Raw genomic sequence first — 15,974 nt, forward strand, 5'->3', positions numbered from 1 at the left:
GGTGCTAATCATTAATTCCCTCTAGTAGCAACTTTGGGTTGTCAGATACCAATGAGTCACAATGTACAGTGGTGCCTCGCAAGACGGAAAACTTTTCCGTTTTGGAGGTGCTTCACAAAACGAATTTCCTATGGGCTTGCTTCGCAAGATGACAATGCCTTGCGAGTTCCTGCGGGGTTTTTTCCTCCCCCCCTTTTTCTAAGCCGCTTATCAGCTGATCCGATCAGCAGATAAGCCGCTAAAAGCCGCTAATCCGTCAATGGGCTTGCTTCGCAAGACGAAAAAACCACTAGACGAAGAGAATCACAGAACGGATTCTTTTAGTCTTGCGAGGCACCACTGTAATGCCGTTTACACACTTAGAGGGCCTCCAAAACACGCAGAAGCATATAAGGTTGTAAACCAATAGAAAATAAATGTTCTAAAGGACCCTGTGAGCTTCCAGGACATACGGAACATTGAGCTCATTGAGATAAGAAAATAGTAGAGTAACTCATCTCATTGTCTGGAAATGGAACTTCCAGGGTCACATTACATTGAATGCAAATTACAGGAAATATTTCCCTTCTTGCTGCCTATTGTTTGGTGGTCGAGGAGGAAGATGCAGCCACCAATTACAGCTTTGTTAAAATCCTGGATTTCTCCATTGTTTCTGTTAGCAGCATAAATGTCTGCTCTGGGGTTGTGGAGATATGTCTAAAGCAATTGAAAGTTGGGGCAGTGTGTGTGAATCTTCTCAATTAAATCTGTGTTTGAGGGCAGTTGAGCCATTGAATATTGAAGGCGTCAGCTGAAATATCAATGGAAAATGGAAGGAGACGAAGGGAACTAGCCTGCTTAAGTCCCACTCAGTCTATAGTCAAGTGAATGTACATCATAAGTTTTAAGGACTCTCCTTCCTGCACTACATTTCCTCTCTCTACCCCAGGTGTATTGCAATAAAGCAGTCAGATGAAATTTGGAGTGTTCAGGATGCTATGGCAGTAGGCTTTCTTCAATAAATAAAGCAGTCAGGGTCAGAGCTAGTAGCTTGCCCCAATCCTAAATAAATGAAGAAATCTGAGACCCTTTTATATAGGACAATGGGGGAAGATTTTAGGAGTGTCCCCTCTCCTACCCCACCCCATTTCACTCTTAAACACTCCAGAGTGCTATTGTGTTGGAGCTCCCTTTGATACAATCTCATATTTTTGTTAAAAAGTTCTAACAGATTTATCATGAGAAATGTAAGTTTTAATTTATAGGCGTGTTTCTTTCCTGGGCAACTTATTTCTTTGGCTGCTAGATTTTGCGTAAGAGGAATTTACCGTTTTTGGATATTTGCTGCCACCAACAGGCCAGAACCATTTTTCCCCATTTTATCCACCTCAGCTGGCTCTGGAAAGTTAAAATTGAAGGACCACCGTATACTCTGAATGCTGAATGAAAACCTGTATGCTAACTATTCACCAGCAAGCTTAATCATGTATGCAATGCTGGTTTGAGGAAGCATGTCTGAATCTAAAACCAGTAATCCAGATTCCTGCTTATTGAGATCAAGCAGACACCTTTACTGTACTCTTTTCTAATGGGATAATTATCATGACCTTGTAAATCTGTTGCGTACTGAAGCACCTTACATTATATTTTTCATCCTAGGATAATGCTTAAATGCCAAGCCAGAAATAATATATTGTGACTGCAAGCAATTTCCTCCCACCTATTCTCTTTTAAAGGGCACCGTCATTGCAGAATTAACTGTCTATGATGCAGACACCACCCCTATTTTCCCTATAGACAGTAGCAGGAAGAAGTACACGGGCACCATAAGTACATCTGATCCATGGGTCAAGGAGACATTTCAAGTGGAGCACAACTTCCATGAGATCTTGTTCAACCCAAATGGCAGCCAAGTGAGGGGAACACGACACGAATACAGTAAGTTTATGTGGATTATTATTCCCAAAAGAGTATGCTTACAAAGAACTAGTTCCGCATTTTGCTGCCTTATCCAGCTTTTGAATCATAAGCTGGAGATGTGAGATAATAAATAATAGTATCAGACTTCCGGGAAGGCAGGGAATGTCATGAGATAATAATGCATTGTGGTCCAGTGGCCAGCGCTAAAGAGAAAATTGTGATGCTGTAGCAATAATCCTTTCAGCCAGTAGGGGCAGTATAGAATAGTCATAAATCAGGGTAGACAACCTGGTAACCTCCAGACATTCTGAACTAAAAGTCCCATCCGATTCAGCCAGAATGGCCAATGGCCAGGAATTATGGGAGTCATAGTCCAGAACATGTGGAGTGTTCCACATTATCCCTTTCACAGATAACAGACCTGACTAATCACCATCGGTGGAAGTATAATCTCCCATGCTTTGCAACAAACTAGGACCTGTTTGAGCACTGCACTGTAATTATTTATGTTGAGATATACACCAGCAACAGACATGGCCCTCCCTTCTGGAATTGGGGCAACAGTTGGATTTTGCCATGGGAAAGTGTTTCAGTTTTTAGATGTTCAAAGAAACCAAGGTTGCCTTTTATTAACTAAATCCCTTACAATAAACTGCCTTTACTATGGAAGGCAAGAATATGCAAACGCAAGTTCATGGCCAACCATGGGAACTTGCCAGGTATGCTTGAAAATCCTAACCAACAATGGAATGCCATTGTGCTCACAGCTCAACAGTTCATGTTCAGCACCTTCTGTTCAGTTCATTTGTTGGCATAATTCCCAGTTGTGTTAGTGGACTAAAGATATAGATATGTGTCCTAAAATAAAACCAGTTAACAATTTTAAAGTTCAAGATGGTTTGGAGCATTTTCAAATTTTAGGAGATGGAATTAACTGGCCTTTTCAATATTTATATGGTGACAAGAAACCAAGAGCTTTTAATTGCAACTGTTGTGCAAAGGCATATGGTCAGATTATATTCCAGTCTGTACAATGAATAGTAATACTGTTTCCTTTAAATGAAAGTATAATAACTGTTCTGGTTCAGAAATAACAGTCTTGGTCCAACAAGCCATGGTTTATCGGATCAAAAATGAGACTTTCACCTGCATTCTCCTGCAGGTTGTTGTTGTTTTAAAATACAATACAGTGGACCCTCCTGATATGAACTTCATTTGTTCAAGGGGTCCGTACGTACCCCAAAAAGTCCGCATCTAGAGGTGCCGCTTCTGCACATGTGCATGGCGTGATAGAGCGCTTCTGCACATGCATGCGCAGTGAAACCTGAAAGTAACATAACCCGGGGGTCCGCAGTATTAAAAGCAGTTTACACTAATTACAATCAGGAAAATACGGTAGGTCCTAAAATATATATCTGAAGTGTCCAAGGCCAGAGTAAAGAAGTATGTCTGATGAAAACTGCATAATGAAGGGGCCAGACACATCTCTGTGACAAGTATGATTGAAAGAGGGCTGAAGAGCCAATGTTGGGTCATGTAACTGGTCCAAATAAGATTGTTTCTTCTGTTTCTCTCTGATGCACATGCTTAGTGGGGTTTTTGATTTGTCTTATAGAACAGAGCTCTGCACACCGTTATGCCTGTGCCCAATTTTCGCCACGAGCTCTACATTGTAGAGTTTGAGACTCTTAATCTCAAAGTTGTGGGTTTGAGCCCCACTTTGGGCAAAAGATTCCTGCATTGCAGGGGGTTGGGCTAAACGATCCTTGTGGCCCCTTCCAGTTCTATGACACTCTGATTCTACAATCTGCTCTTAGGGTGCCTTTTTCCCTCCTGCATGCCAAACCAGCCGTTTTTGCCCTGCTTTCTGTGTCCACTGGATGTCTCTCTTGACCACCTTTCTCTTTCCTCGAGAGAATATCCCTGAAGTGTTTATGTATTGCAAACTTAATGAGTCCAGTCTTCTGTTTCTGCAGGACTGGTGTTAGGCAAGAGCATTTCAGTTACTGAAAGCAGCTCCCACCAGGTGGACGTTATTGTGAACGACACAGAATACCAGGGGCCTAACAAATCCCTGATGCTCCACTTCAATGTCACCATTCTTCCAATCAGCATCCAGTTTTCAAACGTGACATATCAGTTCACAGTGAACAGAAATGCTGCCAACTTTTCACAAGTAAGGATTGTGTGCTCTTTTGTTCCATTTGGAAATTCAACTTGGAATTTACAGTGCCGGAAAACGTTTATATAAATGAATATCCTTCAGAGGTTGATTATGTCCTTTGTTGTCTTTCCAACTTTTTTAAAAAAAATAAATAGTACAATTTCTTGTGCCAAGGGTGGGCGTGTTTTGCTAAGGAGTGCTTCCTCTCAGGTTGGAAAGAGAGCACAGAGTCCCCTGCCATTTCTGGGGCGTTTCATTCCAGAAGGGAGATGTCTCAATGGCTACCCTGGTCCTCTTCTCATACAGCTTCTCAGCTCTGATGGTGCAAGGTGTAGAGTTTCTTCCTTGTTAAAGTCTGTCCACTGCTGCACTTCTAGGCTTGTAGAAACCAGTCTCTCTAGGTTGAATATTGTAGTGTGTCAAACCTTGGCTTTGTGGGGTTGTTCTAGGGAGTCTTGAAAAGTGACATCATAGTAGGCAATTTCAGGGCCACTCAGAAGGTATGAAAATGTTCATATTAGGGATTTTGATCTTTTTTAAAAAAGTCCAGTTGTTTAGAAATCATCAAAAATTCAGCGCACCTCATGTGAGTCTTGCAGTGATGGCCGCTGGGTTAAGCACTAGGCAACCCTCCCTGCTGACTTCCACTGCTGGGCATGTACCACCCATCAGCCTACCCTGTGCTAGATCATACTACTCCCTCATTTCCTACATATTTACCCCGCTATATGTTGTTTGTCTTTCAGTAGATCTAGAATACTAGCTGAGTGTACATTCATTTTTTTTTTAATGAATGGGCAAGATGAAATGAAGGGCCCCTTTGTTTCATTCGTTTTTATTAAAGAAACGAATGCACGAGTTCCAAAATGATTCCAAGCATCGTATAAATAATCTGATACTCAAAACTATTTTAGCTTTCATCCCCACCCCTTATGAGTCAGAATAGGTCAGATGGAGGTTTCAGAGAGAGCAGGGTGTCAGGAGTCTGCCCGGTCTTCAGCTCAAACACATTGTAACCAAAGTGTCCAACATTCTGGTTGGTCTTTCCCCCCATAGAACCTTCCAATCATAGTGCTAAGGAGAGGGAATTGTGAAAGTCTATAAAAGAGAGAGAGAATGCTTGGGTTTTTGTTTTTGCCCCTGCAGATTTTCTCCTCCATTAATGAATATTTGCAGGTCTGTCTTTTGGTTGGTTTGTTCTTTGTCTTTCACAAAAACAGTTCCCACTCAGTCACCCCTTGCAGTTCCTTGAAGCACTGTATTACTCCTACCTCTCCCCATTCCCTTGTGTTTACTTACTTAAAGTATTTTCATCTCCCTCATCGCTTGACAAGGCTCCTAGAGTGGCGTATGTTAGATTGATAAAAACAGCAACATATGATTAAGGCAGTAAAAATAGGCTATTTAAAGAGGTGGCACTTACGACAATTTGCTGCTGCTTCCTCTCCTGCTCACAGGACAGTTGGTTTTTAATGGGCACGGGGGAGGAAGAAGGGACCAGTCTCTCCCGATGAAGTGATTTGCAGTTTAAATTTTAGAGAAATACATTAATTAAAAGTTACACAATCTCGGTAAATCGTACTCTAAGTAGATTAATGTTGGATAGCACCCACAGCCTGTGCAAGTGTATGAATTGGGGGAGACTGGGGGAGCAAGTGGCACCCACATAGTTGCAGAGCAATTTAAGCTTCATGGGTCCACAGTGGTTAATGGCTGCTGGTAATTTGTCAACGCAAAAACCGCTACATCCAAAATCCACTTGGCAGTGGCTGAAAGACGCCGTGGCAAGCAGAAAACACCCACACCTGGCAGCGGAGACAAAGACATACAATTTCCACCAGTGACACCAAATCCTGACGTACCAGCCACCCAAAACACACACAGCTACCAACACATGCACATAACAAGCACACCCCGGTGCAACACTGGAAACAAATGCATGTACACACGCTGGCACCCCTGAAATGCACAGCAATCACAGCCCCCGCATGCGCCCCCACAAATCAAGAAACCATGACAACACAAAGAGAGGAATGCGAAGGAGATCTCTATTGGAGCCATGGGAGCCCACACAGTCACAGCAGCATGCAGTAATGACAGGCAGACCAAATACCCCTTGCTCCCATAGGGGACACTCCCTCTCAGATGTGGCAGGTGGAGGTGAGCAGGCACATCAGTAGTGGCGATGACGCCACAGCTCACATCCTAACCATAGCTAGATTGATGGCCTTCAGCATTGGATAATGGAGCACCAGTCTCTCCCTGGTGGCCACCCAGGACCCTGGTATGGCACCAGAGCATAATTCTCCCCCTGCAGCACAGGGGAAGAAGCAGAGCATGTCTGGAGTGGCTGAGCACGTATCATGCGTGCCGCCTATGGCTGATGCCAGGCACCTCTGCAACCTGTGTGGTTGTGATCTGCAAAACAAAAGTCATCCAAGAGTTAGCTTATAGACACAGGTGTCATGTTGGCTAGTGGCTTAGCAATCTTTTTACTCCTGTTAGGCACCTACTGCAAAAAGTGTACCTAGTGTGGGGTTGATTTCCCCAGATTGGGCCCAGCCCATTACTTCCTATGTGACTTCAGCTGAAAGGGGTATTTTATACTTGTCTGTTTTCCTCTCGACAGTGAAGGTCTCAGGTATGTTGTATCCTAACCTACCCAACACGGCAGACTTGGAGTTCTGATTGCACCTGGTGTGTTTTTGCTGCTCCAATGAGTGTCGTTAGTTAAATTTGCAAAGTTAGTTCTATTTACAGTTAGTTTACATCACTGTTGGGCTTTGCCTTTTTATTGTCTATAAAATCGGTTCCCTTGTTCTTTTCTGTCTAAAATTTCAGATAGGATCCCTTGGATGAGAATTTCTGAAAGCTTAATGTTAATTGGATCGAGAACCCCCCCCCCCAAAAAAAAAAGTTGCAAAAGCAGCAAAACAGAAACTGGGTATCCTATTGAAGGCAATGGGAGATGAAAACTAAATAATATAAAAAAAAATGAATGAAATAACTAAATAAATGAAGTTTTAAAAGTAAGACTGAATGGATTAACCAAACTAAACATTCCTCTTCACCCCTATAATTAGCATAACATTGTTTCTCCCCCATTTTTGAACAGCGTACAAAAATATACTTGGAATGTCTCCTCCCGAGTCTTGTAGATTGAGTATACATGACAGATGCATTCCATATGTTTGTGCTTCAGGCTTGCTTCAGGTTTTCTTCAGACTGGCTTGCATTTATCAGCATGTGGAGTTCAGGCATCAACTTATTTACTGTTTTGTCCTGTGGAAACTTTCTAATGCAGATTTTCAGGAAGAGAGGAAATAATCAAAATACTTGGGATCTTGAGCTTACCCTTCCATAAGAAGTGCCATTCAATCTCTGTTTACAGACACAGGAAATCAGCACCCTCCCTTCTTCGTTCAATTTGAAGGGTGGTAATTGTAGGCAATAATTGTTACTGCCTTCTAAGGGGGAAGATCGCTAGCAAGCTTGCTCTCTCTGCTGTGCAGGTATCTTCTCACCTAAGCCAAGTGCTCCATGCAAATACCCAGTCATGTGCAGCCCCAGTTTGTTTGGTTCTTGCCCCAGGAGGGAAGGAGGCAAGCTTGTGCCTTCACCATATCAGGTTGGTACATAACCCAGTGTGCATATGATTTGGGGCATAGCATCTCCCCTCCTTCCTCTCGATTTGGGTGTCAATTTAAGATCTGCAGCAAGGAATTTGATTCAAGCAGCTCACTCCTTAGAGGGTGGCACTCCACATTCTTGAAGTATTAAGCATAATCTGGAATGATTAGCTAGCACAGGGGAATGTTCAGGATGAACTAAGGCAAAGGCAAAATGGCCTTTTGCCCCAAGGAGAATATGAGAGTATGAAGGAGCAATGAACCTTTGGGCTGATGCCATTTCTCCATTTTGACAGTCAAGTGAATGAATGAAGAATCATGAACGTGGCCTGGCAGCAGCCTGTCCCACATCAAAAATAGGATTTAACCCCCCAATGGCTTCAAAAAGGAGGCTCTATCCACTTGTTCACAGGCAAAATTATCACGTGTTATTTTGTAAGGAGGGAAAGTTGCTGTGAATCTCACAGTACACGTACTTTCCATTTGGATTGCAGTTGAGGATAGAGATACATACAAATGAAATGAGATGCTGTATCTTTTTAAATTTGTGTTTTCTTGTCTGGTTGTAGAACAAAAACATCTTGGGGCACTAATTGAGCTCGGTTCATCAGATGTTTGCAGAGTTACCCTTGGGGTGTATGTGTGTATATGAAAAGAGAGAGATGGGATCTGTAAACAATGTGCCCCAAAGGCCATTATATATAGCCCATCTGTGCAAAGGTCAAATGTACATAATAGTATTTACCGTTAACTTTGCATTGAAATGTCACATGCCTTCTATAATGTGTGAAATTCATGGCTTTTGGAATCTGCTGTTTGCAGTGTTATCTTCTGCACTCATCTCTGTGTGTGCATGTGTGTGACCTATCTACGAGGGAGATCACTCAATGTGTCTTAGTCCGTGAAAGCTTATGCCACAATAAATCTGTTAGTGTTTTAGTTGTTGAATGTTGGCTACTGTCAGGTTGCCAGTCAGGAAAGTCCCTTTCAGTTGGCCCCACCTGCTTGGTTGCAGTGTTCGCGTACGTGTGAAAGAGCACACCCCAAAGCAATTCCACCATGGTTTGATGGGTGTGAGAGGAGGAAAGCAATGCAGGGCCATAGAAAATCATGCTTACAGCCCAGTCCTATGCAAATCTGCTTGGAAGTAAGCTCTGCGGAATGCAAGGGATTTATTGACATACAAGTGTGGATAGTATGGCTTTAAATTTGGGAGCCCTTTATAGATGCTTCTTCACATACTTAAATGTGGTTTCCCCAACCACATGAGCAAGGAAATTATTGTTTCGCCCGCAAACAAGTATTTCTACCAATCCAGTTGTCATCGGATCCCACAATGTGTGAAATTGTGTCCAGAGTTGCAGAGCATTAGCATCTCTGAATATACTGTTGCTTCTCTATGATATTAACTGTTGATAACATGCATGAGGCCACCATTAGTGCTGCTTCGGTATGTTTGTTGCTGGTGGCATTTTTGATGATGATTTCCCTTTTTCTTTGAGCCCAGATAGGAAAAATCTGCATTGACAACTGCATGAGGTTTTATGGCGTCAACGTCACCTATAGCTTACAGACCCCCAATGTCAGCTGCTATGCTGTGGAGATTGCTCAGGGCCCTGAAGACCAGTATGGGACCCTCTACGTGAATGATTCTGCTGTGCTACAGAGACCTGACTGTAAAGAAATCCAGTACGCTGTACTAGCTAAAGAAGAGCAGAGCAGGAAGGAAGCGCTCACCCATGTTACCATTGTCCTTGATGGATCACGTAAGTTGTCTCTGGGCTTTGGTCTTGGTGGTGATATGAGCTCTGAATACGCAAAGCCTCCAATACTTGAATATGCAAATTATTTGGTTATTCAGGCCTTTTAATGCAGCAGCCCTTGCATGTGAGATATAGGCCACAGGGAGCCTGTTAACACCCTCCCTTCTCTCACTCTAGAGAGCAACACAGAACTGTGTTGTTGGATGAAGTCCTTTGAATTCAAAGGAAAGAATATGCTCTTTGCATTTTGTAAGCATTGGGTAGACGCTTACAGAATTTTCTGGTGGTGGTATAGCCCTTCTCCTCCTCTTCTTTGTAGCTATACATACCGATGATGGTTGCCCAGACTCATGTTCGATGAGCAAGACCCGATCAGAATGTGAAGAGTGTGGTGGCCTTGGAGCGCTAATGGGAAAATGCCAATGGAGACAGGGAAGTGGTAAAGGTATGTCCAGACATTCAGCAATTGAATGGGAATCCAGAGTAGGGCAGATCTGAAGAGAGCATTGAAGAGCATGGGCAATTCTGTCACTGGGAACCTCAGTCGGATATTGAGGACCCTGAGTTGCAAACATATTAATATTAATTGATCATTTTATTCCTTGAGCAGCCTTTACTGCTGTGTGTGTGTGTGTGTGTGTGTGTGTGTTTTTGAGAGGTGATACTTAAAGATACTGGGAAATCAGATATTGTGATTGCACCCTATAAGAAGTCAAATACACTCTCAATTCCTCTCATCCTTCTCTTAGACAAACACTTTTGTATGAGATTTTGTGCAGGAAAGAAGAATAGCGCTATGTCATCTATTACATAATGAGTCACTGATAAGATAGCTTTGTTTGGAGTGGCAGCATATGTATTTAAAGGTGAATTCCTTCAGACCAATATAGTAAATTGCCATGGAGACAACTTATATTAGTATCAGTTTGATTCAGTCTTGGAGGTGTACAGCAAGCAGCTGGAACAGTGGCTGTGATAAACACACACACACACACACACACACACACACACGAAGAATTACTATGTGCTTCTTCAGGGGGTGTTCCAAGGCCTGAAGGAACCAATTTGTCTTGTAAATGTTTGCTGCTAAAATTTAGCAAAGTCCTAATCAACTTATTTGAAGAGGTGTAGAAAGAGCTTTCAGATTCAGAAAGTCACCTGAACTGAAAAATAAATATAATTACAGTCTTTCCTTTGACGGTTTCATGCAGCATCACTTTAGAGAGCATAAAGGGTGATTTTTCAGTAGCTCATCTTGCAGTGTAAAGATGCTGAGGCCACAACATGCTAAGTTCCTTCTTTTGTTTCTTGTTCTTAGGAATAACAACAAACTATTCCACCTGCAGTCCAAGCATCAAGACCTGCCCGGATGCTATCTGTGACGCTGTTGAGAGCAGAGATAAAAAAATATGTCCTCAAGATTGCACAAGTATGGAATCGACACCTCTCAATTTTCTTTTCTCTTGAGTTTTGCTTTCCTACTTCTGGGTCAAGCTGTCGCTTTATCTTAAATGTGAACCAGGGCCAAAACGTTTACAACTGTCTTCAAGGTTCTGCAAGTTTCTTTTAAGGCAGATAACAGCTGTTTTACTTTTTGCATTGACTGATTTATGCAGGGTGCCTGTATAAATATTAGAATGTGCTTATTCTGTATTTTATTTTATTGTTTTTTGAAAATAGCCACGACCCAAAGAACTACTCTAGGAACGTAACAAGAGATTTTCTACTTGGTTTTTCTCTGCTAGTTGTTTTATTTTGGTCCAACCACAGCCACTCTGCATTAGTGGCTATTTCTGAAGATGCCCAGAGTTTCAGGGTGGCTATCTCAAAAAAAATGAACTGGAGTTAAAAACACAACATAGATTCAAAATTCCTTTTTTAAAGAAAGGTTGTGTCTTGAAGGTACTGGTTTCTATTTTATTTAAATGTGATAATTCTCACTTTAGCTCTGATGTTGCAGCAGAACTGCACCATGAGTTCTAGTTCATGGGTTGAGTGGGTATATTCAGTAATAGCATACATCCTGCCTGGATAGTTTAATGTTCAGTTAAAGGGTTATATAATGTAGTTATACTTAGCACTTTTGTTGAGTGCCTTGAGTCAGAGTGTCTCTGAGCACTCTGCAAAAGTTGTTAAGTATCTTTATTGCCATTTAAGATGAGGAAATATAATAGGGAAAAAGGCTAAACTGATTCTTCCAAGAAGTGAAAAGGGATATTATTTTCCTGGTTCTCCCATTATCCTCCTGTGCGCTATACTGGGCTGAAGTCCAAATTTAATGTGTGTGTATTTCTTAGTTACCTATGTATTGTAGCTAAGTATGATCAGGGTAGCATTCTCATGCTGCAGTCCTCCATTTGACCCCCTTGGTTAAACCCAGTGGGATTTACTTTGAGTAACCAATGGCAATGGGCTGTAAGGGTTCCCAGCTATTCACCCATTCAGATACTGGCCTGGCGTGTTGAGTCTCAGAAGACACAGGTACACCTATCACATCATACATTATCTCTTGATACCCAGACCACAAATTAAAGTGGGGTTCATTCTTCTAGGGGCAGCTTGCCCTTGCACAGAACTGTGCGATAGTAGGAAGCAGACTCAGCACTGTGGTATTGTAAGCAAAATACTATGCTTCTCTTATATTCGGGAATGCCTGTGCACTTCTTAATGGATTCTCATCATCAGCTGGCACTGACTGGTTTGCCGAGCCTTGATGAAAAATCTTCTGTTTAAACATATGGTTCCCCACATCCCTCTTCGGTAGGAACTTCCACTGGAAACTGCTGCAAGGTTCATTTTCTTATGAGGAGAGAGCACTGGAAACACAAGGCATTTTGGGGGGGCATCTGTTTATTTACAAGTATACACACTGAACATACGGTAGCAGACAAGCACAGAGACAAAATGCTCATCTATAAAATACAATCAGGTTTCCACAAAGCAAACAGCATCCACTTGGACCACCCATCCAGTTTTTCCTGTCAGCTGCAAAACTCAGACCTTTGTCCCACTTACTGCTACATTCCAAAACCAGACTGCTTCTTCCTTGTCATGCATGCATGCACGCATTGGCAAAACACTGCTTTTTACCCCCACCCCCAGTAAGCAAGTATACCCTATATTTTCCCTTAGAAGCAACAATTCATCATTAGAGCTCATTAGAGGAATACATGCAGATGTTAGACGGGCAAAAGCTAATGGATAGTCCATTCTTTTCCTTGACACTCATACAACCCAATAATTTTTCCATTATTGTCATGTCCTGCTTTCCCTATCCCTCACACCTCCCAGTGGTCTTCCCAAACCCTTCCAGTTGTGTTGGAATACAACTTCCATTTTCCCCTGACTGTTAGCCACACTAGCTGGAGCTCATGGGAGTTGTATTCTGGAAGATGCTGTTATTGAGGAAGACTGGCCATTCTCCATTGCTTCCAAGTCACCTCCTCCTACCCATGCCTGTTTCCCTATCCTCCTTTGCTATGCTGTAGCATCAGCCTGCCTTGTATTTTATTTGAATCTGTTCTTGAGCACCCAACCACAGCCACCACAATGGCACTAGGGGAATAAGTCCGTTCCACCTATTGCTGCAAGAGAAGTGATGCCCATTTCCAAATGCTGTCTGTCTCTCCCGTTCTACCAGCTTGTGGGGAGGGGAGAAAGAATGCTATGTTTTGCAAGCAAGAGCAGCAAAGCAGAGACGCTCCACTTGCAAATGCCAGCCTTGTCTCTTCCCCTGCCAATCAATGGTGGGGAAGAGAGAAATGAGCAGATCGCCATCCCTGTGCTCAGTGCTTTGAAGTGTCCCTTTCAGTGTGGTTCTTGCTGCTGTGTTGTCAGCAGGGTAGGATGCAGATTGCCACCCCTCTCACCTTGCCACCCAGGACACCAGCAGCTCCCCCCCCCTCTCTCTCTCTCTCTCACACACACACACACACACACACCCTCAGTCCGGGTCTGGCAACATATTGTGTGCATAGATTGATGCATACAGTTGCATATGGATAAGCGTCATTGATTTGCTAGGACTCAGTCATGGCATAGTGGGCAGGATTATAGCTTCGAAGACTATTTCCAGTAAAGTAAAGCTAGCAGTGGTGCAGCTGCTTTTGCACGTGCAGCAAATCTATACACCATTGTGAATTCCGTTTCACGTTTGTCTCTACTGTCATATTTTAAGGCAGGCTGTTTTGTGGCAGCAACGGATAATCATCATAATAGCCACACAAAACAAGGTCTCGTGTGATTGCTTCTCAGAGCTAAGCTCCAAAGACAGATGCCAGTTTTTGTGCCCAGATTTGTTTCTCATGTTTTTACAAACGAAATTTCAAATGCTCAACAGGATAAACCCACAGAACATACTGACATGATATTTTGAGCCCTGGCTGTGGAATGGTGCATGTTCACATTTGTGTTTCATTTAGGGACCAACATTGTTGGTGGCCACCAGAAAGGCCTGAATGGACTGGGAATCAAGGCAGGACATGGTGTTTGTCACTGCTTTCCAGGAACTAGCTGTTACTGCGAGAAAGATGATATCAGAGGTAAGTCTGAAGTTTATTTACTGACTTTACGCTTGTGCTATTGAATACTCCAACACTTCCATCTTTGATAGATAAAAACTTCTGTGTGTGTGCTCTTCCTCTTTCTCTCTCACATGTACATGGGATGGAAGGGTGCATACAGGACACAACCGCAGATGGAAACTGAAGGATAGTGTATTTCTTCCTGCCAAAGAAACATTCAGTACACAACGAGATTTTGATGTAGGAGCACATTGAAATGAGTGATCATCCTCATGCCTTCGCTAATAGAAATAAACTTCCACACATAACTGTCACCATCTCCTTACTGACTGCCCTCAGGTCACTGTGTGCTGGTTGTGGATTCTGAATTCCACATGCCGATGACTTACGGCTGGGATATGTGCTCCCCACAATACCCAAAAGCATCTCCCTGACTATACTGTAAAGCAGCACACATTGCATGAGTTGGGGGCAATTGTGTTGTGAGCTTCCTTGCCCCAAAGCTTTGTCAATGGCAGGCACTCATAAGATGCTGGCTGCATCTCATTTGTTAATAAAATCGGCTTCCAGGGGATGGGAAATTCCCTGTGGCCATGTACACTGATTGCACTATGGTAATAGCAGTAGTAATACAATATGGAGATAATTATTGTGATGTTTAGATTATCATTTTTAAATAGAGATGGAAATGAAGAAAGAGCAAGCACTTTTAATTTTCCAAGGACTCCCCCCCCCCATTTAATGGCTGACATTATCCTTTAATTAACTCTTGATCAAAAGGGAGATTGAAGAAAATTAAAGATTGAGTGAGATGGGACTGAAAAGAACTAAAGACAGAAGGTGTATCTCAAGCTACACAGTTGGCTTGATTTGGCAACACTGTTCAATGCAGCCTGCTGATTTTAGGGAGCAAGTATAGCAGCTTTTTAGCAACAGTAAAAGCTGCTTTAACATCTGAGAGTATGTTAGGTAGCTGATGTAGGTGTTCCTCTACTTCCCAAGTTGTTTTCTCCTAATACTTGCTTTCAATAGAGGTGCTTTAAATGTGATTGTTAATTGGCATGGAAAGAAAAAAATTGCGGCAAGTGCCATGACCAAATTATTCTTTATCCACAGAGCCATTGTGTGATTACATGTGCAAAACTGTGATTGCAGGAGGAGTCCTGCTATCCTTCATTATTTCGGTACTCCTTTCTTCCTACTTCATCCATCGCTATCACAAGAATTCTCCAAAGCCACCTATTGCTTCTGCAGAGATGACCTTCCGCCGCCCTGCCCAGTCATACCCCATAAGCTACTCATCGACAAATGTCCGTCGACCGTCAATGGACTCTGAGAACCAGATGTCAGTAGACACGTTTAAAATACCTGTAAGTTTTTCCAGTTTTCAGCTACTTACCATTCAAGGCATATGGAGAATCAGCTTCTATTTACTACTGCTGATTTACCAAGTGTGCAGAAGAGTTCCTGGTTTACTCCCACCATTGTATTTATTTTTCAAATCCTTCTAACAGTTGCCACCTTGTATCTTTACTGTGTCTGCTGTTTACTAGAGCCTTAAATCTACATAGTAGCAGTGGTACTTTCAGTTTGGCATAAAACAAGCCAGGTTCACAATATAAGTAAATAAAAGCAACAAGTTGTTCTTTAAAGGGTAAAATAAGGTAAATATTATACCATACCCTCCAACATTTATTCCATGAAAATAGGGACATCCCATTCCATAATAATAATTTTACTGTTTATAACCCACACATCTTACTGGGTTGCCCCAGCCACTCTGAGCAGCTCCCAACATATATATAAAAGCATTATTATTATTATTTTTTAAAAAACTTGCCTATACATCCTAAAGAAAAGTAGGACATTCCAGGATCAAATAAAAAACCGAGATGGCTTGTCTAAATCAGGGACGTCCTTCAACTTGGAGGGTCTGCTATACTTAAACCTGTTACTGTTTCTTGAAGATTTAGGTTTGCTCTAATAAAGGCTACTG

At 42.3% G+C, this 15,974-nt stretch overlaps 1 protein-coding gene and 1 long non-coding RNA gene across 8 annotated transcripts in view; one reads left to right on the forward strand and one right to left on the reverse strand.

The window, feature by feature from the left end:
- The window catches only part of RET (ret proto-oncogene), a 121,421-nt gene that overhangs the window by 81,379 nt on the left and 24,068 nt on the right, over positions 1-15,974 (forward strand). For all 7 annotated transcript variants that reach the window (XM_083502404.1, XM_083502407.1, XM_083502405.1 and 4 more), the window contains 7 exons: positions 1,716-1,917; positions 3,876-4,075; positions 9,200-9,458; positions 9,775-9,900; positions 10,774-10,884; positions 13,877-13,996; positions 15,095-15,348. In XM_083502404.1, the coding sequence (XP_083358530.1) occupies positions 1,716-1,917; positions 3,876-4,075; positions 9,200-9,458; positions 9,775-9,900; positions 10,774-10,884; positions 13,877-13,996; positions 15,095-15,348 (1,272 nt within the window). The remainder of the gene's footprint in view (positions 1-1,715; positions 1,918-3,875; positions 4,076-9,199; positions 9,459-9,774; positions 9,901-10,773; positions 10,885-13,876; positions 13,997-15,094; positions 15,349-15,974) is intronic.
- The window catches only part of LOC310706706, a 35,326-nt gene that overhangs the window by 13,507 nt on the left and 5,845 nt on the right, over positions 1-15,974 (reverse strand). The window lies entirely within an intron of this gene.

Source organism: Podarcis liolepis (genome assembly GCF_965112155.1).
Source record: "Podarcis liolepis genome assembly, chromosome: 5".
Lineage (NCBI taxonomy): Eukaryota > Metazoa > Chordata > Lepidosauria > Squamata > Lacertidae > Podarcis > Podarcis liolepis.